The sequence below is a fragment of the Mesoplodon bidens genome, assembly GCF_964165515.1.
Source record: "Mesoplodon bidens genome assembly, chromosome: 1".
Lineage (NCBI taxonomy): Eukaryota > Metazoa > Chordata > Mammalia > Artiodactyla > Ziphiidae > Mesoplodon > Mesoplodon bidens.
This window is the reverse complement of record NC_138176.1, coordinates 166535601-166562340: the sequence shown is the minus strand read 5'-3', so window position 1 is coordinate 166562340 and position 26740 is coordinate 166535601. Positions and strand designations below refer to the sequence as shown.

Sequence of the window (26740 nt, the reverse complement as noted above, 5' to 3'; positions counted from 1 at the left end):
CCTTTTCTGGCCGTAGGAAGGTTGGAGATGGCCTGCCACATTCATGCTGAACTTTCTAATGAATGGTGGCATAATTAAGGAAATAATAAAACTTTGGTTTAGCTTGGGGGTTTTTCTCCTGCAGGCTACTTTAGAGCAGAGAATGTTACAAAGGGAAGAGATGTCTGAAATAATTGAATCCAGCCTCCCCAGTTTACAGAAAATTATGGGGCAAGGATATAACTGCAGCATGGCAGGAAAGTAGTCACCAAGGCAGGACGAGGATCAGGGTCCCTGGTCATTCTTCAGACAGAGGTTCTCCCAAGCTGCTCTGTTGCCAGATGATTCTGAATAAGTGTTAGTATCTCTTGGAAAGCTTTGGCTACTTGCTTCCTTTTCTTTGGTAACTAATTACCTCTATAGGAAATATACACGTTATTGTTTGCAAAACAGTCTTTCAAATATCAGCAGTCTTTCAAATATCAGCAATCCTTATATTTATCTAGGTTTGTTTATACATACTTTATCCCATGTCTTCCCCATTCCAATATGTGCAAACTATACAGGTCAGGGATTTACTTGCCCCTGTGGTGGATTAGAAAATTAAACCTGAGGGGTGTTATATTTCCAAAGTCTTACAGCACATCTAGGAAAACAGAGCTCCTGCCCCTAATATTAGTGGTCTTACTTTGTGTGTCATCTTACTGTGTTTTGTGTTTGGCTTCACTGAGTTGACAAGATCAGAACACCACGTGCCTTGGAAAACCACCACTAGCACATTCTGCCCCCAAGGGCAGCAGTCAGATAACCAGAGAGGCAGACAAGGAAGAAAGAACCTTCGTTTAGTCCCAGGAAAGTCCCTTGTTCATCGCTGTACATCTACAGGCATTGTCTCTCTCCTCTTTGCCACTTCTGTTAGGTGTTGGTCCTCAGGGCCCAGAATGTGCCACTATATGAACAACTGACACAGTTGTTCTTTGAAAGGTTTTGCAAATCACAGAGCAAGGGCTGCTTTGGAAGAAGGAAAATGGCTCCAGTGGCAAGCGACTTTTGGAGGTTACCATATCTCCCAGGGCTTTCTTTCCTGAAGGAGATATAAAGCTATCCTGTAGTCTGGGACAGAAAACATGTTTTCACCTTTTCCAGCCAACTGGGACCTCACAGAATCAGCACTTGGCACGTTTTTGCTGGTTTTCCTGGCCCGATTCCATTCCAGAGGGCCCTGCCCATGGGGAGCTGGTCTTTGGGCAAGTATTTGATGAGGGCCCCTCTGGGTCTCTAGGGCCTGGAGGCCCAGCCATGTAAATGTCTCCTTTTCTGGTTGGTTTGCAATGAGTAGACACCATCTGTTGAATTAGAAATTCCCTTTGCAGAGGGTGGTGAAAGCCGCATGTGGAAGAGACACTGTTATCTTTCAAGCACACAGTTCATGAGGTTGAAGAGCTGTGTTCTTGGCCCAACATATGTTTGCCCAATGGCCATGGGAGCCTCCCCTACCGGGCGCTGGATTCCATCCCATGGCGACGTGCACACATACCGCGGCTGCAGCACACCATGTCCGCGCTCTTACATCTCCCCAGTAAAGAAAACCTCCATTTATAGAACCCGCCAAACAAACTCACTCTTTAGACTCTTAAAAACAAACAAGAACCCGAGGCCACAGGCTCCATGCGTGCATGTGTGGTTTTGTAAAATCTCAAGCCGTGAATCAAAATAATTTTAGAGACGTAGTCAAAGCCCAGAACCAAGCCCTGTCACCAGGGTGGGAGAAATGTAGGAAAGATGGGCTGAGAGGAGAGGAGGACAGCCAGATGGGCAGAGTGATGGGAACAAGACGTGGGGACATCTGACATGTTCATAGGGGGAGGGTACCTGGTTCCTCACCTCTGTCCTTAGAGACTCACTTCCTGTAATAACTTCAGGACAAACATAGGAGGATGGGCCTAAAAGGTGACCACTAAAGCCCTCGTTACTTTTCTCTCAACATCTAGAGCCCATCTTGCCCATACTGCTTAATATATGCTGTCCTATATGATTTCTCCTCCTTTCAAGTTTAACTTCTTTCTCTCTTCCCATACATGAGAAACCCACTGGGAGCAGGTGCCATGAACTGTGCATCTTTCGTATCCCCAGATGGAGGTGCTCATTGAGAACCTGACATACTGGAAGTGGATGTCACAGACAGGCTTTCTGGTTCTCAAGAAGCTTTTTGGAATATCCGTTACTGGAGTGCCAGAATCACATTCTCTCTTCTTCTCATGTTCTTTCACCACCACCTTTGGCATAAAGTGCAAGTAGAGGCTCAAAAGATGAGAATTCAACTGGACTAAGACTTGTCTGCTCAAGCCCATCTCCTCTTTGAAGTTCTCCCTGAGCCAGCCCTCCCCACCCAGAGCAGTGCTTATCATCCCAATCTAACCCACTACCCTGTGTTCTATGGCAACTGCTTTCTTGTCTGTGTCTACTACTTAACGGTAGGGGACTACGCCTCAGCCATCTCTGTAGCCCCAGAGTTTAGCAGAGGGCTAGGCACCGAGTTGGGGCTCACTACATTTTTGTAAATGAATGAATAAGCTATAGAGGTACATGCCAAGGGGACCGTTAGCTGGTAAATTTCAACCCAGCCCTACCTAATGAATACCTAACCTCGTGAGAACCACATTAAAAAAAACTATAAGAACCCATTCTTCAGGGGATTGTTCTAGGAGGGCTAGGACGGGAGTAGAGATCGAAAGGAAAAAGAATCTGAAGACCGTCTAGGTTGATCATTACAATTGAGGACCTATAATGAATGAATTACAAAGAGATATACTGTGTTTTGGTAAGGAATGTGGCAATGGTGAATTTCCACTTCTAGACCTCCACTAGAAATTATTTAGAGGTAGTTTATCACGGTTAAGTTGAGGGAACACTGCTCTTTATGTCCAAAAGTTCTAGACACGTCTTGGTCACTAGGTATGGTTTCAGTCAAGCCACTTTACCTCTCTGAGCATTAGTCACCTTCTGTGAAGTGGTGAATGGAACACCCTAAAATACCCCTAGGACTCCAAGTCTGCGTGTCTAGGAAGAAGACTGTGATGCATGCAGACAATGCTGTGGCTCTGACATCTGGTTTATTGGCTGTAAGAGGCTGTAAGTGTGTTGACATGTGCCTCTTTAGTTATGGGGATGTCCCCCTAGTTAGGGAAACATTAAAGAGACCTTGCAGGGCTTCCCTGGTGGCGCAGTGGTTGAGAGTCCGCCTGCCGATGCAGGGGACACGGGTTTGTGCCCTGGTCCGGGAAGATCCCACATGCCGCGGAGCGGCTAGGCCCGTGAGCTGTGGCCGCTGAGCCTGCACGTCCGGAGCCTGTGCTCTGCAACGGGAGAGGCCACAACAGTGAGAGGCCCGCGTACCGCAAAAAAAAAAAAAAAAAAAAAAAAACCTTGCACAATCCCAGCTAGAAGATCAGAATAAGGCACAGAGTTGAGTGTGATGGGGAATGACAGAGCTAGAGCTCTCTGCTGCCCTCTTTCCACCAGGCTGGGTCAGAAGGGACCCTTCTGGCAGGGAAGAAGTGGCTCTTGGCAGCCCTTGTGAACTGTGGTTATAGCAGAAGGAGCTCCAGTCAGAGAAGCACAGACTCTGGATAGAATGTTAGTGGTCGCTGAATCTCATCTTCTGTATACAGAAATTCCTTGTGAACATCCTTTATGATTCCCAGTCTCTGATCAAATTCATATAATGACTCATAAGGTAGCTCAATCCTTTGGCAAAAACAGCTCTCTATTTTTAGAAGTTTGTAAAAAATTGATTCAAGACCTCTCCTCCCAAATTACATCGTTTTCTCAGATCAAAAAATTTGTTTTTGATTCTGCCTTCTGGCATGCCATAGACTCACTACTTTGAAACAACTAAGCCTCCTCTCTTCCTGGTTAGGTAATCTTGACGGTCTCGGTCACCGTTCCTCACACCCTTCCAAACCAGCTGGTTGTTCTGGTCACGCAGTGTTTCCGAATGCTGATGCTCCTTGGAGTCCGGCACTGAGAATTGAAACAAAGCTCCCAGTAGAGTTACTGAGGGGCCGGTAGGGTGGACTAGGATCAGATTAGCTTCTGTGGTGGCAGCCCCACTCTGGAGATTCATGCTAACTAAGCCCTCTTTATACACACTCCTCTTTATCTAAGCCTCCTCCATCTGCTGTTTGGGAAATTGTTTTGTTTTATTTAAAAGTAATATTTACTGGAGTTTCTCATGATTATAAAATACTTACTCATGATAGAAAATCTAATAACTAGTGAAAACTGTAAAAGAGAAGGAAAAAATCCTATAAACTCATTACTTAAGGGTTAGTGGTGTATATCTGGGATCTGTCTTATCTATCCATCCATTCATCCATCCATCTACAGCTAGGTATGTGGGTATGTATGTATGCATCAATGTGTATTTGTGTGTGCAGAATTGTCATTAAAGTCCCAATGTACAAAATTGTGTATTAATAGCAGTTTGTAAACTAGAAACAACTAACAAAGACTAATGACTCTTGGGACTTCCCTGGTAGTGCAGTGGTTAAGAATCCACCTCCAGTGCAGGGGACACGGGTTCGATCCCTGGTCCTAGAAGATCCCACATGCCGCGGAGCAACTAAGCCCTTGCGCCACAACTACTGAAGCCTGCACACCTAGAGTGCGTGCTCCTCGACAAGAGAAGCCACCACAATGAGAAGCCTGCGCACCACAACGAAGAGTAGCCCCCACTCGCCATAGCTAGAGAAAGCCCGTGCACAGCAACAAAGACCCAACACAGCCAAAGATAAATAAATAAAATAAATTTATTTTAAAAAAAGACTGATGACTCTTAACTATCAACATGGAAGACATAGTACAGATGAAAATTTGTGTAGAGAATGGAGGCAAGCACATGGATGACTTTTAATTTCCATGCATGAGATCTTTGTGTATTACCTGTATTATAACTTAATTTAGGTGCTTAAATAGATAATGTGACAGTTTTACTGGCTCCATAGATATCTGCCTTTAATATCATTTTAAATTGGTGCATGGGGGCTTCCCTGGTGGCGCAATGGTTAAGAATCTGCCTGCCACTGCAGGGGACATGGGTTCGAGCCTTGGTCTAGGAAAATCCCACATGCCGCGGAGCACCTAAGCCCGTGCGCCACAACTACTGAGGCTGCGCTCTAGAGACCGCAAGCTACAACTGCCCACGCACCAAAACCACTGAAGCCCGTGCACCTAGAGCCCACGCCCCACAAGAAGAGAAGCCATCTCAATGAGAAACCCACGCACCACAACGAAGAGTAGCCCCTGCTTGCTGCAACTAGAGAAAGCCCGCGCACAACAACGAAGACCCAAAACAGCCAAAAATAAATAAATAAATCAATTAATTAAGAAAAATAAGTTGCTGCATGGTGTTTCATCATACAGATATTTTGAGCTTTATTTAATAATTCCTCTATCATTAGGCATTTAGGCTTGTTTACAATGTTGTTATAAATAATGCTGTAGTGAACATATTTAAACCATATAGACTTCTTTGATATTTGCTGAATAAATTCTTGGAATTACTGGATGAATAGGTGATAATTTTTAAGGCTTTGGTATAAATTCACGCCAGAAAGGTTATAACAGTTTCACTCTCCCATTAGTGTTACCTTGAACTTTTGACAAGACTATGTTAAGAGTTAAGAAAACAGTGCATTTGCTAGTAAGGTGAAAATATCTTGTCTAATTTGAATATTTTGGATTCCCAATGAAGCTGAAATTTCACCCCACATTTTCATTATTGACCATTTGCATTCCTTGTGTATTTTCTCTCCATGTCTTTTGATCATTTTAATCCTAGGCCTTTCAGCTTTTCCTTAATGTTTTTCAAACACTTTTCATATTAAGGATGTTAAACCTTACACTATCAGAGAGATTGTAAACGTTTTCTCCAATTTTCATTTGCCTTTTAATGTTTTAATTAAATTGGTATTTTGGGGTAGTGTTTACATTAGACGTTGAAAAATGTCATCTTGTTGGGCTGAAACAATGGCTTGATTCTAGCAGGATCATTTTGGTTCCTACTGCATCCTTTAAAATATCTTTCTAGGTGCTGGCCTCCATAAATGTGATAAACCTGTCCTTAACCAAGTCATTGGCAAAACATCAGGACCAAAGTCCCCAGACCCTTCCCCCAGAGCAAGCTGAGCCATTAATTAGTATTCTTCAGGTATATTTTCAAACCGGTTATGACTCTAGCTAAAGTGGTCATTTTCTAGTCTACTTTTTGCTTTTCTGCCACAAGGATATCATTAGAATTAGTAGAATTCTTTTCAAAGACATTGTGAAATGGGGATAGAGTATACATCTTTATTCCTAGCCAGCCATCCGCATTAATAGCTGGCCTCACAGAACTTGTCCTTAATGCACAGAAACTGCCTGTTTGAGAAGCTATGCTATATTAAATTGATTATATATATATATCCTACCTTATTATACAAAGGATTTGAGCTAGCTTATTAGAATTAGTAAAACAAAAAACAATATATAGATTGTCTATAAAATATTTATAAGCCTTGACAGTGAAGTTAGAAAGCAGATATAGAGACCATGGGGTACTGCCTTTTTACAGTTGGGTCATAATTTAGTTCTGAGCTTCCTGGCAGCAAAAGTGAAAAGGGTTACATGATCACATACATGATTTATATTGTCCTATAATATAGGACAAGAAAATAATGGCTCCTCAGAGCTACAGTCTGACTAGAATTCCATGTAGGTAAGTTTATGAACTTATCAATCTAAAGTTTATAGAATTTTACCTTCCTTTTCAAATAACTGGAAATGCAGGCACTCATTTCTGGGCTCCTAGCTCCTTGCTCATTCTCCATAATTCTTGAGGGACCATATTTAACAGTTTCTTTTTTTGTTTTACTGTTACTAAGTATGGTGCATGATGGCTTTGGACTTGATCCCACATAGAGTTAACAAACACCTAGCTAACTACCTTAGATTTTTGACTGGTCTTGGGTTCAGATCTCTTATACCGTTTTTGAATTTTATTCTCTGAGGATCAGGGATCATCCATCCTGACAGGGGGCTCAATAGGGCTTTGAAAGTGACTTTGACAAATTCCATGTGATATGCTGTCACATGGTGTCACTGTACACTGTCTTACATAGCCTAGAGCCTTTTCCACATTCTCCTAATTTTTAAAGACACATTCATCCTCTATTGATATACTTACCATATAGACAGTCGATTTATATTATTATTTGTACATATACCCCTGGTTATGTGACCTGAATGACAGAAAAATATGTAGAAAATACATAGTGCCAACTGTACATATAACACTATGTACAGTGACATACTATAGTATATATTATCTATAGTAATGTACTATATATTATGTACTATCTATGGTTATAGGATATAAAAAATGTTTTATGGCAGAAAGAAAGGATTCCGCTCATGGGTTAGATGAACAGCCTTTCTAAAACTGTCTGTGCCACTGGGCCATTTTCTGGGATGGGAGCAGTCATATCACAATTTTCCTATTCTCATAGTTTTTCCTTTATTCTCCACATGTAGCTCTGTGCTGTCTGTCCTGTCCTTGTAGCTTTGGTCACGACCTCTTGTAAGTCTGTGTGTAGACATTCAACAAGAACCTGCTGTGTGCCAGACACTGTACTTGGCATGGTGGGGAGGGGTAAAGTGTACAAGTTGCTATTTCTGCTCTCAAGTGCGATGTTTAAATTATTTAACAGTTGCACTGACCAGTCAGAAAGATCTTGGCTGAAGCAGGGTCCTTGAAGGCCCTGTGTGATGAGGGTGAGAGGGACACTAACCACTTAAGTTGCTGAACTGTGGAAAGGTTTGGGAGCTCTGGGGAGTGGCCAGGGTAACAGGGTGGGGCACCCAGGGTATTCAGAGCTGCAATTTTTTACCAGTTGGTAAGGAATTACTGAAATAGTTTAGTAACCAATACTGGTATATAGGCGCACTGAGCCCTTACTGTGCATTTGACAACTTTCTGGGTATTTCAGAGGTTGCCCTGAGATCCCTTTTTGTTGGGAGCTGGGCAGACAGGAGTCATGCAGAAAGACCGTTACAGAGCAGGCAGTGGCTGGCCTGAGCAGGTCTGCAGAAGTAGCCAGTGTGGCAGACATCAGGTATATGGGTTAGGTCCTCTAGGATTTCCACGGCCTCTCCAATTTCTCAGTTAAAAATATGTATATGGATATTTACGTAGATATCACAGAGGGAGTAGATAAAGACCTTAGTAGAAATCTTCTTTTCTTAATTGGTTCTGGATTTGAGGCAACTCTGGTTCCACAAAGGGATACTTTTCTTTCTCAGGGTCTGTGGTTAACTGTCTCCCCATTCCCTGCCCATCTCATGTCAGGCAGAATTATCATCCCCGCTACAGGAGCTGAGGGCAGAGAGGTCTAGTTCTGACCATAGCCTGTACCCCAGGAAAGAGATTGGCAGTTCTTGAACCGGGAATTTTGGATGTGTCTTCTGATGGTTTTCCTGGCTGTTTTTTTTTTGCTGGGGAAGGGGGAGCTACATCTGAATACCTCTTCTGCCCAAACCTCCCAGCCCTGCTCTGGTCCGGGCCCTTCTCCTTCCCTATTCTGACAACTTTTGGGGAAAGGATGGAGGCCACTGAGTGTGCGCCCACCCAGGAGCAGAAGGGATTGGGGTTCCAGGCGGTCCTGCTGCCCTGCCTGAGGTCCCTCCCTCTGTGAGGCTCACAGCACTGGCCTGACTTGCAGAGGGCGAGGGGCCTGTTTAGCGCCACTGTTTTTGTAAGCTAATGAAGGCAGAGTGGGAGCCACGGGCAATGATGCTGGGATATTAACTCTGACAGGAAGCTTGATCATAATTATCTTAACGAGGATAGGGTTAATTACAGTGGAAACTTAAAAGTTCTCTCTGTTTGAATCCGCTGGAGCTGAATGCATTGTGATGTTTTGTCATTTTGATGTGACTTTGGAAAAGGCACTGGGACTCTCCCAGCAGCCGCAGCGGCTCCTAGGGGAGCCCAGCCGGAGCCCTGAGAATGAGGTAGCCAAGATGGTACCTGTGGGTGACATAATGGGCAGCTTTCCCGCTGGTGGAGCGGAGGCCGGCAGCCTGCAGTGCACTTTGGAGGTGCTGATTAGGTTTCTAGAGCAAACCACCTGGCACAGATTGGACCGCACACCGGGTCTCCCTGCCTGCCCTTGACATCTCCTTGCTGGGCCGGGAAGACCTCTCTCCAGCTGGCTGTGCCTTGCCCTCCCTGTCCAGCCCCTGTCCGTGGCACTCAGGCCTGCCTGGCCTTCCCAGCCCACCCCTCAGGCGTTTGTAGCCACAGCCAACCAAGCTGGCGGGTGACCCTGGAGTGACACTCACCTCCTCCACCAGGGCTCTTGGGCCTGGGGTGCATTTTGCTGTCCACACCCAAGGTTATAGGGGAGAAATTCCAGTCCTGCCATCTTTTTCTTGTAGCTACCATAGCTGTCCCTTGAACAGCATAGATCTGTGTGGACCCTTACAGCCTTTTTTGCCTTGTCATTTAATAGCACACATCTCTTTGCAGGCATCTTGTATATAGGCGTATGAGCTCAAAGATTGACCCGCATAATTTCTTTCCCCGTCTCCTTCTAGGAAAGCAGCAACAACAACAATAGCAATAACACAAAAATAAACTTTTTTAAAAAGTAAAAACTGAAAGCACCTTCCAAGCATCTGTTTATTGCCTTCCACATGCCAGCCAAGCTCCAGAAATCCTGTCCCCTCCAGTTTTATCCTTCATTACGCTCTCTGCCTCCTGTCCCTCCAATCCCTCAGCTCTGAATTTAGCTGATTAAATCACCAAGTGCACACCCCAGTGATGACATGAAGACAGGGATTTATTAATTAGCAACCCCCACCCCCATAACCTGCCTTTTAACTGAGCAGCTAACAATATGACATGGCAAAAAGGATCTCGAACCAGACAGGTGACTGGGGATTTGAGCCTGAGCTTCCCAAGTGCTCTCTGAAGTCTCCCTCCTGTTTTGAGCTCTGCCCCAGAGCCCACCCTGGAGGGAAAGGCATCTCTGGGGGCACTCCTGCTAGTGTTCCCGGCTTTGTCCTCACCATGTGGTGTCATTTTGTCTTATGCCTCCCCTGAAGCACTCTTGGAAGGGAGCTTTCTTCTGCTTGCCAGTTGCCAACCCTTTGCTGATTCTCATGATAAAAGTATTATATTTGGATAACATAACTCTGGGACAACGAGTATTTGGATGCCACCTTTGACCAGAGCCCAGCTGATGTTTGTGCACAAAGGACTGATTAGCCATCCATTAGGTGCCCTGGTGGGGAGGTGGCCACGACTCCCCTTGAGGTAAACGGGGGCTAGTCCTGACACTTTGGGATCAGCACTCAGTAACCCCCAAGGTGGAAGGGACTTCAAGAAAGCTTGAAGTTTCCGTGCAGAAGCCACACTTACTACACACCTTTGCACATCTCCTCCTCTGCCCACCCCCTGCATCCTGAACCACCCCCCACACCCCTGACCAAAGGTCTGGGCTTCCAGAAAAATCAATGAGGAAGGAGAAGAAAGAAACCAGTATTTGCTAATAGGTTGTTAGTCCTCTCCCACGTATTCCCTGTAAGATCCTGTGAGCTGGGACAGCATAGAAGAAGGGAACTCAAGGGGGTTGTTGAGTTGCCCAAATTCAGGCTGCAAGTAAATGATGGCACAGAACTAACACCCCAGGCCTTCCTGACTGTACGTGTATAAATTTTGTTTTGCCTTCCTGAAACATGAGGAAGGAGAGAGAGGAGGAGGAGGAAATGGAACTTGGTGACCCTGTTGACCCTTGACCCCAAGTGTATGCAGTATTGCCCCCTGCTATGGCGCAGGTAGTGTCAGTTACGGGATTAGACGTGGTCTGGGTGCTGGGCCGTGGCTGGGACCACCTGGAGGTTTGGGGCAGGAGTGGGGCTGCTGGTGGAGCTCTGGGCCCAATGGAGTCTGGGGGTTGAATTGCTTCTTCACCAGGCATCTTTCTCACCTCCTCTTGATTTTGTAGTCCTATTGACACAGGTCCCACAAGGGAGAGATGGATGTATTCAGAAAGGTCTGGTGCTCAAGTTCACACTCACGCCACACATACAGGCACTGAACAGTCACATCACATGTACCGGCATTGCACACGCAAGTAGGAGGGTCTGTGATGGAAGGGCCATCAGTAAATGCATAAATAGCTTAGACAACATCTCCCCGATTCGTTGCATTTTATAGAACAGCCAGGCACCCCTGTGTGAGTCCACCCTCTGGTCAACGTCGTAGCTCAGCTGTCAGCCTGTGCAAGCTCAGCACAGCTCTTGGGTCTGGCAGGTGAACGAGCTGGGAGCATGTGGCCGTGTGAGTCCCTCCACCGGGCTGCTTTCTATAATTACCATCTGCGTGCACCGGGCAGGCACATGCGCACAGCTGCCCCTCGCTGCCTGCACCCCCAGCAGCCCTGTGCCCCTAACCTTAAGAGTTAACTTTCAGCTACGTCTATTAACAGGGCTGTTTTCCCCCGATACTTTTTTTTTTTCTCTGAGCCGGGTACTTAATTCTTTCCGATGCCTGTTTCTTTACTGCCCCGACATCTCCATTGCTGCATTCGGCACTTTTTTCAAAAAAAAATGAAGTGAGAAATCCACTTTCCATAAATTAAAACAGTAAACGTCAAGTCAGGAGCCTAGAGGCAGAAATTCCCTGAACCCCTTCCTTACCTCACCTCCCCCCGCCAAACAAAAACAAAAACAAAAAGAAATCATGAAAGCAAAAGAAACAGCCACTCAGACTGGAGTGATTCCGTGCTTCCGCAGATATCTTGCCTTTTGAGGCAGCCACAGGGCCACTGGGCAGAAGCAAATTAAGTGATTAGTAAGGAAAAAAAGCAGAGGGGAGAAAAAGTCAAAGGCGGTGAATGCAGAGAAAGGAAGCCTTCCTTGCCTTTTCCTAGGACTGTGTAGAGGAGAACCGCTAAGAAATGATACTTGAAGTTATATTTATTATTGTAAGAGGGGTATGATATTTCTGGGCAGGAATGATGGATGACAACTTAAATTTGTGTCCAGGGAATGAAGGTGAACTGTGACAGAGTTATTTATCTTGGGAATGGAGGTTAGGGTCAGCTGAGGCTGGGTGCCTGAAGGCACAAGACATTGACAAATTTATCCTGCAGGCCGTATCTGAAGCCCTTTGTTTTGGATCCTGGCTACTCACTAAGTGACCCTCATCCTTCATGTTGGCAATGCGTGAAGGATGCGGTGAGTGCCAGCGGCCCCTTCTCCCCCGCCGCCCCCGCCCCGGCTCCCGCTACTAATTCTTGTCATTCACTTTGCTGACAGGCACCAAGCCCAAACTATTCCCAGTCCTGAAAGGGAAGGTTAAAATATTTATTTCGGCTCATAATGGCCTCCCTGATTTAGTGCAGGATCATTTTTCCTGTTGCCTTTGTCATTGCAGGTCACTGGAAGGACTGAGCGCGTTCGGGAGCCTGGAGGAACTCATCTTGGACAACAATCTGCTCGGGGATGACCTCGTGTTGCCAGGGTTACCCAGGCTCCACACCTTAACCCTCAACAAGAACCAAATATCCTTGGCTCTGCCGCCACCCACACTCCCCGCCCGGCCCTGCAGTGGTCCCCTCCCTCAGGCCACCCCCCCCACCCCCCACAAATACCTGTGAAATGTCAAATGAGTTTTATGTGTCAGCTAAATTAAAGCAGGTGAAATACAGTCCGTGGGCAGACAAAGCATTCTGTCTCCTGGCACTCGGGACACGTCGGAGTAATTTATTACAGGTCATTCATAAATGAAATGCACCATTATATCTTCCTGTTGGTCCATTTTAGTGTGGAGATCTAAGTTATGGCTGTAAAGAAATCTTTTTAATAGATAAAAATAGAGAAAGAAAATAATGTCACTGCTGCCGAGAAGGCAAAGCCGGGTTCTGTTTGCTTAGGCTTGTGTGGGAGGGCGACCTCTGGTGGGAAGCAGGCGGTAGTACCTCCAAGCAACCTTGGCCTTCAGGGAGGTTTCTGGAAGGCTTTGGCTCAGGCTTGGGGAATGCTTTTGGCCAAAGAGAAGGGGGAAGGGGCTCAGGTGGAGGATAAGTGGGAAGCCCTGGCCCAGCTCTGCCCTCTGGGGTGTTTATGGTACTAGGATGTGGAGGAGGGCCGAGGAGAGCCATTCTAGTGTGTGGTTTCTCCTTAAGTGGGTGAGGATCTAGCAGCCTGGGATGAGACTCAAAGGGACTAGTTGCTCTGGATTCTGTAGTGAGGCTAAGAAAGGAATCAGAACCTTTATTCAGTGTAAGCCACACACCTCCTCCAGGTTAGAGTCGTGGACCTCCATGCCTGCACAGTGCCAGCTCGCTTAGGCGGGGAGTTTTGTCAGTTTTGTTAACTCCTGTATCTTCACACCTAGAATAATGTCTGGCGCAGACTTGAGGTTCAGTAAATGATTATGGGATGAAGAAATCATCATCAGCTGTTCTTTATTGAGCACTCCTGTGGATCAGACACTATGCTAAGTCACTTTAAGTGTATGATTTTTCATTCTTTCCAAACCCTTTGAGAAGGGTGTGGTTTGTCCATTTACCTAGATGAGGAAAGAGGTGAAATATAGGCCCACAGCCAGACATTTAACAAGATGCTAGGCCCCGGATTCAGTCTCAACTGTGGCCAGATCCAGAGTTCTTTCCATTTTACCGTGTTACTTCAGACTTGAAGTCCAATCACCTTGTTTTATTGATGGAGCGTTTGAGACCTGGTGTGGTTTTAATCACTTGTTCATGTGGTAAGTTAGAAATAGAAATGGGATGGGGGCATTTTCCCATAGGGTATGAAATAAAGCCAGATAAATATGTTAAGATTAACGTATATGTTTATGTCAGCTTTAAGACTGATTTGCACAATTATTTTTAGCCACTGTTTATATGGTAAGTCATAAGTTAATATTTTCCTTATTCAGTAAAATATGCTATTTGTGTCCATTAATAATAGGCACTTTCTTAGAAGAAGGAGAAGGCCTACAAGTAAATATCGGTCTTTATCATAATGAAATGTTGATGGATTTTTTTTTTCTTCTCCTATCCTTTGGTCAACCAAGTTTCCTAGTTGTTGCTTGAAAAGTTATTACAGTCAGTGTGTCTTATGGGTTCCTTAGCTGTCTGGGATGATCAGCTGGATGATATTCTCAAATCAATTAAGAATAAAAGGATAATTAGATTAGAATTTGGATGATATGGTTCCTCCTATGGACCCCAATGCTCATATCCTGTGTCCCATGTCACTGTAGAGTATTGGAGTTGTTGGACTTGGGTTCACGAGTCAGCTTAATCATGTTTAGCTGTGTGGCCATGGTCAAGTAATCTTCTCAGAGCCTCTGTTTTGCATTGTTGTGTGTGTGTGATGTTACAGCTTTCACCTGCCTATCAGAATAACTCATAAAGAGGAATATGTGAAAAACTTTTTTGCATGTTGGAATCAAAGTACAATGATGACATAAGCAAGCAGGTTTCTGCATAGCTATAAAACCAGCTGCCGCTGCCCTGGGATATTGTCAAGAAGGCAATATAAAAAAATGGTACAGTGAGAAAGGCTTCCCTAACAGCCCACAGATGAAGTCACAGGACTGTACAGCAAATGCTGTACAAATGCTAATCCCAAACTCAGTTCCTGTTCTCACTCAGCACACTTCCTGGCCGCTTCTCTGTAGTATTAATTGGTACGTACTGAGAAATGCAAGCTCCTTTTAGCACCAGCCTGAGCAAAACAATTAAAAGAAGGGCATACCAGCTGTGAGAGAATGTCATTTCATGCAATCCCAGTCTGCAGATGAATCAGTGGGTGATTTTTCTTTTTTTTGATCAACCACTGATTTATGTAATAACCAATTATTGGAAAGTATTTGTTGGATACCAGTGTATCTGAAATAGGTAGATTATAGTATTGCATTCTTCTATTACCACTGACAATTGAAGAGATACTGAGTAAGTATTGATGCCTGGCAGATTACCTGGTTAGTCTAATTAGGTTAGATTCTACTAATATTCATGCTTCATGTGAACTTACTAAGCATTACTGTCTCCCATTTTAGAGGATTCATTTTCATAACCTGGCATAGAATATACTGAAAATGCACAGGGATCCACTTCAGAATTAATTAATTAACTTTTTCAATTTATTTAAACTAAAAACAATAGCAACAAAAAAGCAGTTTACCATTTCTCCTACTCCCATCACCCCCTCCCTCTTCTGGCAACCACCAGTCTGTTCTCTCTGTCTATGAGCTTGGTCTTGATGTCGTTATTGTTGTTTTAGGTTCCACATATAAGAGAGATCATACAGTGTTTGTCTTTCTCTGTCTGACTTATCTCACTTAGCATCATGCTCTTGAGCTCTATCCATGTTGTCACAAATGGCAAGATTTCATTGTTTTTTATGGCTGAATAATATTTCCTTGAGTGTGTGTGTATCACAGTTTCTTTATCCATTCATCCTCGATAGAACTTTGGTTGTTTCCATATCTTGACTATTGTAAATAATGCTGCAGTGAGCATGGGGGTACATACATCTTTTCAAGTTAGTGTTTTTGTTTTCTTTGGATAAATACCAAGGAGTGGAATCCTGGATCATATGGTAGTCTTAATTTTTTGAGGAACTGTCATACTGTTTTCTATAGTGGCTGCACCAATTTTACATTCCCACCAACTGTGCACAAGGGTTCCCTTTTCTTCACATCCTCACCAACACTCATTATTTCTTGTCTTTTTGATAGTAGCCATTCTAACAGGTGTGAGGTGAAATCTCATGGTGATTCTGATGATTAACGACACTGAGCATCTTTTCATGTACCTGTTGGCCATCTGTATGTCTTTGGAAAAATGTCTATTCAGATCTTCTGTCCATTTTGTAATTGGATTGGTTTTCTTTTTGCTTTTGCTATTGAGTTGTATGGGTTCTTTGTATATTTTAGATATTAGCCCCTTATGAAATATTATTTACAATTATTTTCTCCCATTCAGTGGGTTACCTCTTTGCTTTGTTGGTGGATTCCTTTGCTGTGCAGAATGTTTCTCTTTTTTTGTTTTTTTTTCCAGTACGCGGACCTCTCACTGTTGTGGCCTCTCCCGTTGCGGAGCACAGGCTCCGGACACGCAGGCTCAGTGGCCATGGCTCACGGGCCTAGCCGCTCTGCGGCATGTGGGATCTTCCCGGACCGGGGCATGAACCCGTGTCCCCTGCATTGGCAGGCGGACTCTCAACCAGTGCGCCACCAGGGAAGCCCTGTTTCTCATTTTTAAAGGAATAAGGTGGACTGAATAACAGTTTTGTTTTCAGTGTTGCTATCATCAGATATTAACAGGCTTCTTGTTTTTCCTTGGTTCAGTCCTTTTCTCCAATCTGTAGCAGTAATGCTCAGGGAGCAATGATGGTGGTGTGAAAGGGACTGCAGCTGAAGGCAATGTGTAGCTGTAGAGCTGGCCATTTATATCGCTACACTATAGTAAGTACTTTATTGCCAGTAGATACAAAAGATAACTAGTTAGCTTTTTCATGATGCAGCATGACTTCTTTCTCCCCTGATCTACCAGTGTGATCATGAAGATTGGTTTACTTTCCCCATGCACTTGACCAAGAAGTTGTAGGATGAAAGGCAGGTAAAAGCAGCAGTAACACTACATGCCATTCTCTTATCCTATACTCTTGACTTGACCTTTTCAGCCAACTGACTCTCCTCCCTACTTATGGAAATACTCCAGGCTCTACAACAGTTATGAGGTTCCATATTGCTACTCCATGAAATGCCTTAGACTAGGGCTTTGTCAGTTAGCTTTGCTGCGTAATAATCCACCCCAAAAATTAGTGGCTTAAAATAACAAATATTTTTGGTTTACAATTCTGTGCATCAGCTATTTGGGCAGGGCTCAGCTGGATGGTTCTTCTGCTAGTCTTGCTTGGGTCACTCATGCAATCACAGTTATTTGGAGGCTTGGCTGGGGCTGGATGATCTGAGATGGCCTTGCTTATATATCTGGAGGTTGGTACTGGTTGTTGGCTGGACTACATGTCTCCAACAGGCTAGCACAGGCCTTTCCATGTGGGAGGGATGCTCCAAGAGCAAAGCTTGATGTACAAGTACTTTTAAAGCCCTATTTACATCATGGATGTTGCTGTCCCATGGCCAAAGCAAATCACGTGCCAAATGTAGAACAAATATGAGAGGGATTCCAGAGCCCAAATCAAGCATCTGGCAAATTTCTTCTCAATTCACCTTCCCAGCTGCACACTTCCTCCTTATCTCCCAGCCCTTTGTTCCACTTCTGTTCAGCCCTCAGCTTTGGGGTCCTGTTCTGGTAGACCTAAGAGCTTGGTTGTCCTAGTCTACCTCTTCATCTCATATTTATAGCTTATCTCTCTCTTCTTTCTTTGGCTTGTTTGGACTAGTCCTGTGGTCACTGGCCATGGAGTGGACTTCCTCTCCTCAACACTCATATTCTCACACTCTCTTCTTCTTGCTCACCCATGAGTATGGACAGTCTCAGCCATATCATGTCTGAATACTCAACCCTAAATAAGGGAACAACAGAAATGTCAGGAAAATATAGATAGTTAACCTTTGCACAATCAAATTATTCTCTCCCACTTGCCTTTTGGGGGTGGGTAGGGGAAAGGTGATAAGCTGACTTCATTTTAAATCACACTTCATTTCTTTATTTTCTGTTTCTCTTTGCTTAAGCACATGTATGAAGAGACAGTATGAATTATAGTGCCAACAGGAAGAAAGAATAGTGCTATATGTTACACAGCTGGGCTATGGTAAGGAGACCAGTGTGTGGAGTTAGAAGGCCAGACTTGAGTTCCCATAGCGACTTACCGTGTCGTCTTGGGGAAGGGTCTGTACCTGTAAACTGGGTATTACACATTTGGAAGTATTGTTGAGAGATTGTAATGGCATTTTATATAGATATATGAAATCACTTAAACACCCCAAAACTTTACAAGTTCTTTGAACACTTAACTGTTAGCCAAAGCCTCGATGCCTTAAATGAATAAGCCCACATTGAAAGCAGCTGAGGTACAGAGTACAGCTGGATGACAGAACCTTATGATATCCCACAAAAGCATATGACCCCTCATTTTTCAGTGTTTTAAATTCTCCTTTTTGTGTTAGGAAATGACGAGAAGTATCATTTTATAGGGCCTAGGTTTGAATATAGACTTGGCCATTAAGAGACTGTGAGACCTTTGACCATAGTTTTCTTTTTTGTTTTCAGAAGTATCTTTTTTTAAAAATTAATTTATTTATTATTTTTGGCTGCATTGGGTCTTCATTGCTGTGCGCAGGCTTTCTCTAGTTGCAGTGAGCGGGGGTTACTCTTCGTTGCGGTGTGCACGCTTCTCACTGCAGTGGCTTCTGTTGTGGCGAAGCACAGGCTCTAGGCATGCGGGCTTTGGTAGTTGTGGCACGTGGGCTCAGTAGTTGTGGCTCTTGGGCTCTACAGCGCAGGCTCAGTAGTTGTGGCGCATGGGCTTAGTTGCTCTGCGGCATGTGGGATCTTCCCGAACCAGGGCTCTAACCCATGTCCCCTGCATTGGCAGGCGGATTTGTAACCACTGCGTCACCAGGAAGTCCTGACCATAGTTTTCTTAATTGTTATCTGGATGTGATAATATTTCTGACACGTGTGGGTGTGAATCAAATATGCCGTGTAGACTGTTTAGCATTTGAAAATCTTCTATCAGGATAAGTTCTGGTTGAAATACCCACAGTGGTCATAAGTGCTGCCCTTTGACCTGGAGCTGAGCACAGAGAGAGGTACGTACCCATTCTCACCCGGGAAGCAGCTTCAGACCTGTGCAACTGGACGTGACACCATGAGATTCCCCTCCTCCCTCGGGCTCCAAACTTTCAAGGCAAGATGTGGCTTTGATCTTGGGCCCTATGCAGAAAATCTCCATTGGCAAGCCTAGCCATGACAGCTTGGCTCTGTAGTGGCAACTTTCTATAGACAACACTGAAAAAAAATCTAAACGGCAAGTACTCTGGAGAAGACTTGATGAGGGTAACCAGGTGTATGCTGAGAATGCAGCTGGAGAGAGTTGAAACTGTGCCAGATAGCTTCACATTTTAAAAAGGAGAAAAAATGAAACCACCCTTCAGAGAATCCCTGGTAGTGGCTCCACTGAGGTAGTCTTGGTTAACCAGGGACACCAAGTTCCCTCCACTGATTGCCTCTGGTTAACTTTCTCTGCAACTTGACAGAAAGGAATGTGACAAGTTCTGTCTCTGAGCTCACGATCAGGCAAGACAGGGCTGTGCTTGTCCTTATTGACCCAGGAGACGAGGAAACCAATTAAAACTTCTTCTCACATGTCATCCTCCAATGGTGGTATCAACATAATGATGATGTTCTGGTCCAGAGTGTCCATGGAGTAGGTGCTAGCGCTAGTGATTTCTCACAGTTTGGATTTGGCCCAGCCCAAATGATCATTTAGTGGGTAGTTGGAAGGCTTAGGAAGAAGGACTTGCTTCTGCCTCACAAAATATCCTAAAGGAGGCAGGCTCTGAGGCTCCGAGGAATCCAGCACTTCTTGGATTCATTGGCATAGGGTGGCTGAAGCTTCTTGAAGCCTGCAGACCCTTTGCCCAAGCATTTCCCATGATCAAGATATTTGAATGAGTCTGCCTCTCCATGGCCTCCTGTTAAGGGGTGGATCCAGATTTTGTGGAGTACGAAGCTTGCATAATTTGAGGAGCCCCTCTTAAAGGCAAAGACTATAATTACAAATGCAAAATTAGGTATGAAGATGAATGTTTATTTGGAATAAAAAATACATCAAATTAAAAATTTTTTTGGTTGACGGATACTGCACATTAAAATATTTAGAAGACAATCTCCTTTATACTAAACGTATCTTTAAGAACTTTTTTCTATTTCTTTTCTGCAAATTCCCTTATAAGTTCATTATGTAATTAAATTTTGTAGTATTTTCTATAGAGAGTAGATAATTCCATCTAATTGAAAATTGATTTTTATTTTTAATATTTAGGGATGTTTCTTTCAGTTTCACCATTCATTATTGGTAATTTCACCACTGAATTATTGGTAAAAGTTTTAGAATTACTAAATTTTGGGAAAACACACATTTCTCTCATCTATGAGCTAAAAGATTTCAAGACATTTCAAGTTAGTTGTGTTTGAGTACGTGTGTGTATACATACTCAGCAACTTAATATTAAATATTCTCTGAATTGATAAGTTCATTAACTGTTTTATCATCATTTTTACGTGGGTCCCCACGTGTGTGTCAGCATGGTGGGTGGTAGGAATATTACTGCAAGCCATTCCTACTGGTGCTGTTGTAGTAACAGACACAGAAATGACTACAAGCCACAGAAACAGACCCACTGAATCCTAATTCAATGCCACTCCTTCACCATTTCCTCTTAGGTCCCCAGAGTTACTACTCCAGCTACTCCAGCTACTCCAGCATCATCCTACTCAAGCAGAAGTGTGACAGAAGAAGTCCTACCAGAGAAAGACAATGCTCTTAACTGAGTGCGGTTCAAGTAACCTACGTTTGCAGGTTTTATGAAAATATGTGACCATGTGACTCTATTACCAGGGCCTTTCCCGGGACCCTGGAAAGGGCCTATGTAAGTGTGCAGCCCTCACGCACAAGCTCTGTTAGCTCTGTGGCACGTTTACGTACGAAGATTTACTCACATTAGACTGGGCCTACTTCCCTGGGTGGTAGAATGCAAGGCTTCCCATCACTAGTCACCAAATGTTGAGGCATGACTGGGACTTCAAGCCAACTCCGTTGCCCAGTGTTTCCCTAACTTGAAGATCTTGCCAGTTTTGAGTTCCATTCCTTCACATTTTCACCTTCATGAAGTAGATGAAGAAAAGGTGAAGCTTTAAGGAATTTGTCTCTAAGAGGGAAATAGGTTTGGCCTGGACTTTGCCGTCCATAGCAGAAAGGGCTTCCCCTGGGTTCTCTAGGGCCGTTGTCCACATAAATACTTCTAACCACCTCATGTCAACACATCAGCGCCATTTTGGTAGCCCTACTCTCTTGCAGTCTCACAAAAGAAATACTGTGCCAGCAAGCAAGAGTGATCAGCTGTCTGGCTGCCCCCCTAGAACTAGCACCTGGCTTGAGGCTTCTGGACGACCTGATGGGCGTGAGTCCTAGTGCTCCTTGGAGCATCCAGTGGGTCCCCTGTGTGGGGCAGAGGATTGGAGAGAACCCTGAAGGGGAGAAACCAGGACTGTGGCTGAAGCCCATGCAGGTCCAAGTGAAGGCATGGGGTATCCTACCTGAATGATGCTGTTGGCCCCTAGGCAGTCCTGGTACTGAACTACGACTGAAAAAAATTTTTTTTTTTTTTTTTTTTGCGGTACGCGGGCCTCTCACTGTTGTGGTCTCTCCCATTGCGGAGCACAGGCTCCAGACGCGCAGGCCCAGCGGCCATGGCTCACGGGCCCAGCCGCTCCGCGGCATATGGGATCTTCCTGGACCAGGGCGCGAACCCGTGTCCCCTGCATCGGCAGGCGGACTCTCAACCACTGCGCCACCAGGGAAGCCCCGACTGAAAAATTTTTGAGGAAGACACTCCAAAGCACGCGGGCCCCTGAGGTGCCTCTGCCTGGGTCAAAGGGCAGCACTTGTAGAGTACTGGCAAGATTCCTTTTTTTTTTCTTTCTTTCTTTTTTTAATGTATTGGTAATGACTGTGAAGGATCCAAAGATAGAACCTGCTGGAAAAAGCAAGTTTTCCCTGAAATTGTTCACTGTCATTTTAATTGGTTTTATTTAAATGATTTTCTTGAAGAGTGTGGTGACCGAACTTTAAGAAGTAGTGTGTTTTGTCTTGGGTGATGAAATACATTAATGTTTTGACTCCTGGCCACCTAAACCTGCTGTATTTCAAGCTTACCTCCTCGGTGGGACCTCCTTTCTCATCTTTTCCATGTGCTCCTTTTCCCATCATCCTCATTCCAGTGATCCTTTGTGGTCATTCCTGGATGTCATTGGTTGAAGATTTGAAAGATTGATAACTTTGTTGTCCATTGTTCTGTCTTTGTTTAGGAAATGGGGCGTGATGTTGGCAAATGGAAACCCACAATGGATGAGGATGCTTGGACCCTCTTTAACTAGTTTTCCCCTCTTTGGCTTGTGAGCTTGCCTTTTCATTGTCTTGGTCTTGCTCCCTCCCAGGGTCCGGTGCTTGTTCTTGTATATGATGTTGACATAGCTTGTGTATAACAGTGCTTGAAGGAACTTAGTTTGGAAAATATAAGGTTGATGGAAAATATGTGAGCTTCAACCATCTGAAGGGCCATCACATGGAAGACAAGAATGACTTATTCTTTGTGACTCCCAAGTAGCTAAATGGAGACAGTGGGTGGGAATTCGAGGAAGATTCAATCCCTGGGGAAAGAAAAACTCTCTTCTTATGGTTGTTATAGGTAGAATGAGCTTCCTTGTGGTGGCCCTTTGGCAGATATGTTAGGGACTGGATTCAGACATTGGTTGGATTTGGAGTTCAACTGACAAGCTGAAGTATGAGAAAATTGGATGACATCCCGTGGTTAGAGAGCACCGTCACAGAGTAAGGGCAGCCCTTTTATTTCATTTTTATTTTCTCCTGGAAATGGCATCCTGAGTCTTTGACTCTTGTGTGCTGCATCCACCATCACGTGTTTAGCCCCTGTATGCTCTGCTGGCATGCATTCGCTGGCAAGGACCCCGTTCTCTCTGCTGACACTGGCTAACTCTTCTCATTGATAGGCCCCTGGTAGTCATGCCTCGGTTCACAACCTGCTGAATCAGCTTGCCTAGGGCTCAGCTCCCTGTATGTGGCTTGGGAGCTGATGTGTGGACTAGTCCTTCCCAATGCCTGTGATTCCCTGAATCGGCGACTCTTGCCTTATTTGGTTTGGGGTCTCAGTGTTTATCTTGACCGAACAGTGGGTCCCACTGAGGGGATGGATCATGGAATACTCTCACCACTATGCCCCACCTTTTCTTTTTCATTCTGTCCTTCATAGAATATTGATTTCACAACAGATTCTCAGGAAATGCTTTCTGACCTCCCTGGCTTCACTAAAACTGTCCTAACCGTTTGTCTTCTCCTCCTAGCTTTGTGCTCCTTTTCCCCCAATCCAGTGTCTCGTTGCCACCAGTGAGGCCACTGAGCAGTGCTTAGCTCCACAGGAGGCTGTCAGATCGTAAAGGATGCTGCTAATTCCTGTTTGCGTCCATGCCATTCCCACGTTTCAGTGATGAATTTCTCCCTAAAGGAGAACGAATATATTTCTGATGAGGCCTTTGGAAGTAATTTCTTGCTTTCACTACTAGAAAAAAATAAAGTTTTATGGAGCTGCATATTGTAAAATATTTTACTACGTGGAATCTACCCTTCATCATTTACAACAAAAATAGAACTATATAGGAAAGAAAAGTACAGTGAAACAATAAAGCTCATGCATTCTTTCTTAAGTGATCTGGACTTAACCTCACCTGCCCAGAGAAAAGCTGGGCTGTGTCCCAAACAGGAGGAGGGAACAACTAGCCATGCCAGACACCCACAGCAAGTTGATTTCAACCCTCACCCACGTCTTGTCCTGGGAGCAGGCAGGACTCAATCAGCTGCTAGGCTGTGCCTGTCAGGTGTGGTCTGTGCTCCTTGCTAAGCCTTTTGTCTTTCTGGACCAAGATCCTTAACCTTTGTCACATCACTGACTTGGAGTGCCTGCTTGATCACCTGGCAGAAGTGACACCAGCTCTGGAGTACCTCAGCCTGCTGGGAAATGTGGCATGTCCCAACGAGCTAGTCAGCCTGGAAAAGGATGAGGAAGACTACAAGAGATACAGGTGAGTATCTAGGGGTTTGAGCATGGTGTGAGAAGGGAAAAATGACATCTTTGGGGAGATAATATTATATTCTGGGGTGCATAGTAGATGTCTGGTAAGTATCAGTGGCCCCTTCATGCTGTATTAAACTTTCCCCCTTGGGTACCCTATAGCCAGGGTCTCCCTTCATTGAGGGTAACAAGAGTCAAGAAACATGAATAGATGTTGTGTGGTATAGGCCAGGCATTGACAAACTTTTTTGTAAAGGGCTGGATATTAAATATTTTATGCTTTGAAGGTCATATGTTCTCTGTTGCAGCTATTCAACTCTTCCATTATAGTGCGTAAGTAGCAATGAACAGTTGGTAAATGAATGGGCAATGCCATGTTCCAATAAAACTTTACTTACAAAAACATGCAGCAGGCCAGGTTAGACCCGTGGGCTATTTTTTGCTGGCCCCTGCTCCTTGTCGTAAGATCTTCCTGTCTGCTTCTGAGTCACTATTTAGAGAGAGGGTACTTCCCACAAAGGTTTAGGGAGCTTATATACAATCCCAAGAGGAAATCCCATGAGGCGTATGGCTTTGTTCCATAAAGCTATGCCTCCGTGTCCACCAACAATGGGATTCGATGGGCTCCAGGTAGAAATGCTTTTTTGTCTTCTCTCAACTTCTGAACCATCTGCTTTGAAATACCTGATCCAAACTCACTTCTCCTTAGGGAGTCTTTTTGAGCTAACCCATTTTACTAAACTCATTTTTCCTCTACACTTGGAATTCTGTATGCTCTTGTTCTTGATTATTGTTTTGTAAATGTTTTGAATGATCTTTTCATATGTGTAGTGTAGCTTTTCTCTCCATTATGATGTGAGTTCTCAATAACACCCCACCTGAATCAATGTGGGAGGGAGGGAGGGAGGAAGGAAGGAAATGTAAGGCAGGTAGGACTACTGGAAAATGAGTTTGGGAGGATTGGGGAGAAAGGATAACGGTTCGAGAGGAACTGGTTCTGTTGGGGTTCAGATTTTTAAATCTGTGGTGACTCACGAAGGAATGTAGTTGAGGGCATACATTTTATATAAAGGCAAAGCTGTAAGAAATAGTGAAGGTTATTGAACACTGTATGGTAAAAAAACATACATATACATATACATGTTAGCAAGAGTACAGCAGAAATTCAGCTGTACTTCTTTACTGGGAAGAATATTGTAGGAATCTTAGACTATTTTTAAGCCATCTTAGAATAAAGCTCTATCCCTACTTCAAAAGAAATGAACTAACTCTTTTTTCCTCATGAAGATTTTTATTTGGGATGTGATACTGTCAATTTGAATATGATTTCTATTAGGAGAAATATGGTTAATATCCAACGAGTGAATAGTTAAAATTTCTAAATCAACCTATTAAGTTAATCACTTAGAATTTAATTTTCTTCTTTAACGTTACTCTTATCAACTTTGAGTAATTTAACAGCTTGATTTCAGCTATGAAGGGGTCATTTAAAACATTTTATCTTCTGGCAGCAACTTATTATAAGATATATCTTAGAAGGGTCAGGAGGTACAAGAAAGTTCTCTCAGTTAACATTTTTAGTAAACCAAGAATTGTTTGGGAAATTCTCATTTGTTTTTTGACTTTTTTCTTTAGATTTCTGGTTTTAATGCTTTAAAATCGTCCAATAAATTTTATATATGTACATATACATGCATGTGTGTATATGTGTGTTTGCACACATTCACACACATTCATTCTTTCATTCACTTATTCACGGAGTTATATGTGAATTGAACTGTAGGTGCATTTTTTTTTAGAATGAGAGTAATAGAGTGAGGAAAATCTCCCACTCCACCTTACTGTATTCAGTCTCAAAGAGAAGGTTGTAAAGGAAAAAGAAAAGCTAATACTACTTTTGTTGTTATTGTAACTAGTCGCATTGGAAAAAATACTTAGATCCATGGTGTGAGGGGTCAGTTCAAAAGATCTGATGTGGATCAGTGACCCTTAACCAAGGCTATACTTGTGTATCATCCAAGACGTTTTGATTCATTTGGTGCCAAATGCAACAAAATAGTCAATAGGTGACTTTGATGCTCAGTCAAGAACTACTGGACTAAGGGGTACTTAAAGTCCCTGTCGGCTCTGGTGTTCTGAGATACTGTCCTCCCAAGCAGTTACAGTTCCCCTTTGACCATCTCATACCATTTTATATATTCCATCATGTATATTTCTCTGACTACTTCATATATGTCGACATCCAGAGGATGGCTTCCAGAAAGTCAGGACTTCGTCTTCTTGCCCTTTGAAGCCTTATCAATACTGAAAGTAGTGCTGGCTGTGTAATAGGGACTTGGTAACTGTTTACAGGAGGTGGCTTGAAATTACTGTTCCATCTGAGAAGCTGAGTACTTGTAGAGAAATGCAGGGCCCTTTGGGCACCTTGGGTGCCCACTGCCTATTTAGAATTAGGTCCACTTGGATGTCAACAAACGCAGTTAACAAGCAAGGAACTGTCCTTCAGAATCTACCCAAGTGTTGGTCATTGGCTCATGATTCTTTAGGGAGGGCTTGATTGTAGACGAGTGATCCTTCTCCTGGGCTGGCCTGGGTACCCTCCAAGCATACCTTCCCTACTCCAGGTTTGTTAACCCCTGGAAGCCGTGGAGGGCTGGGGCTGGGGAGGCTGTGTGTTAGTGCACATATGTCAAGGTTGCCATGAGGAGCTGGATTCTAGAGGCCACACACAGCCGAAATCACATCTGGTCAGAACTACCTTAGAAAATCCGTAAGTCACCCACAACACTGGCAAAATGCTCACCCTCTGAGAGAAACAGGAACTAAGAGCAGTGGAGGGCACATTCAACGTGGCCCCACCCA

At 44.1% G+C, this 26740-nt stretch overlaps 1 protein-coding gene across 1 annotated transcript in view; it reads left to right on the top strand.

The window, feature by feature from the left end:
• The window catches only part of LRMDA (leucine rich melanocyte differentiation associated), a 1114634-nt gene that overhangs the window by 593475 nt on the left and 494419 nt on the right, over nt 1–26740 (top strand). The window contains exons 3-4 of the mRNA XM_081237975.1: nt 12461–12589; nt 23751–23888. Of these exons, the coding sequence (XP_081094101.1) occupies nt 12461–12589; nt 23751–23888 (267 nt within the window). The remainder of the gene's footprint in view (nt 1–12460; nt 12590–23750; nt 23889–26740) is intronic.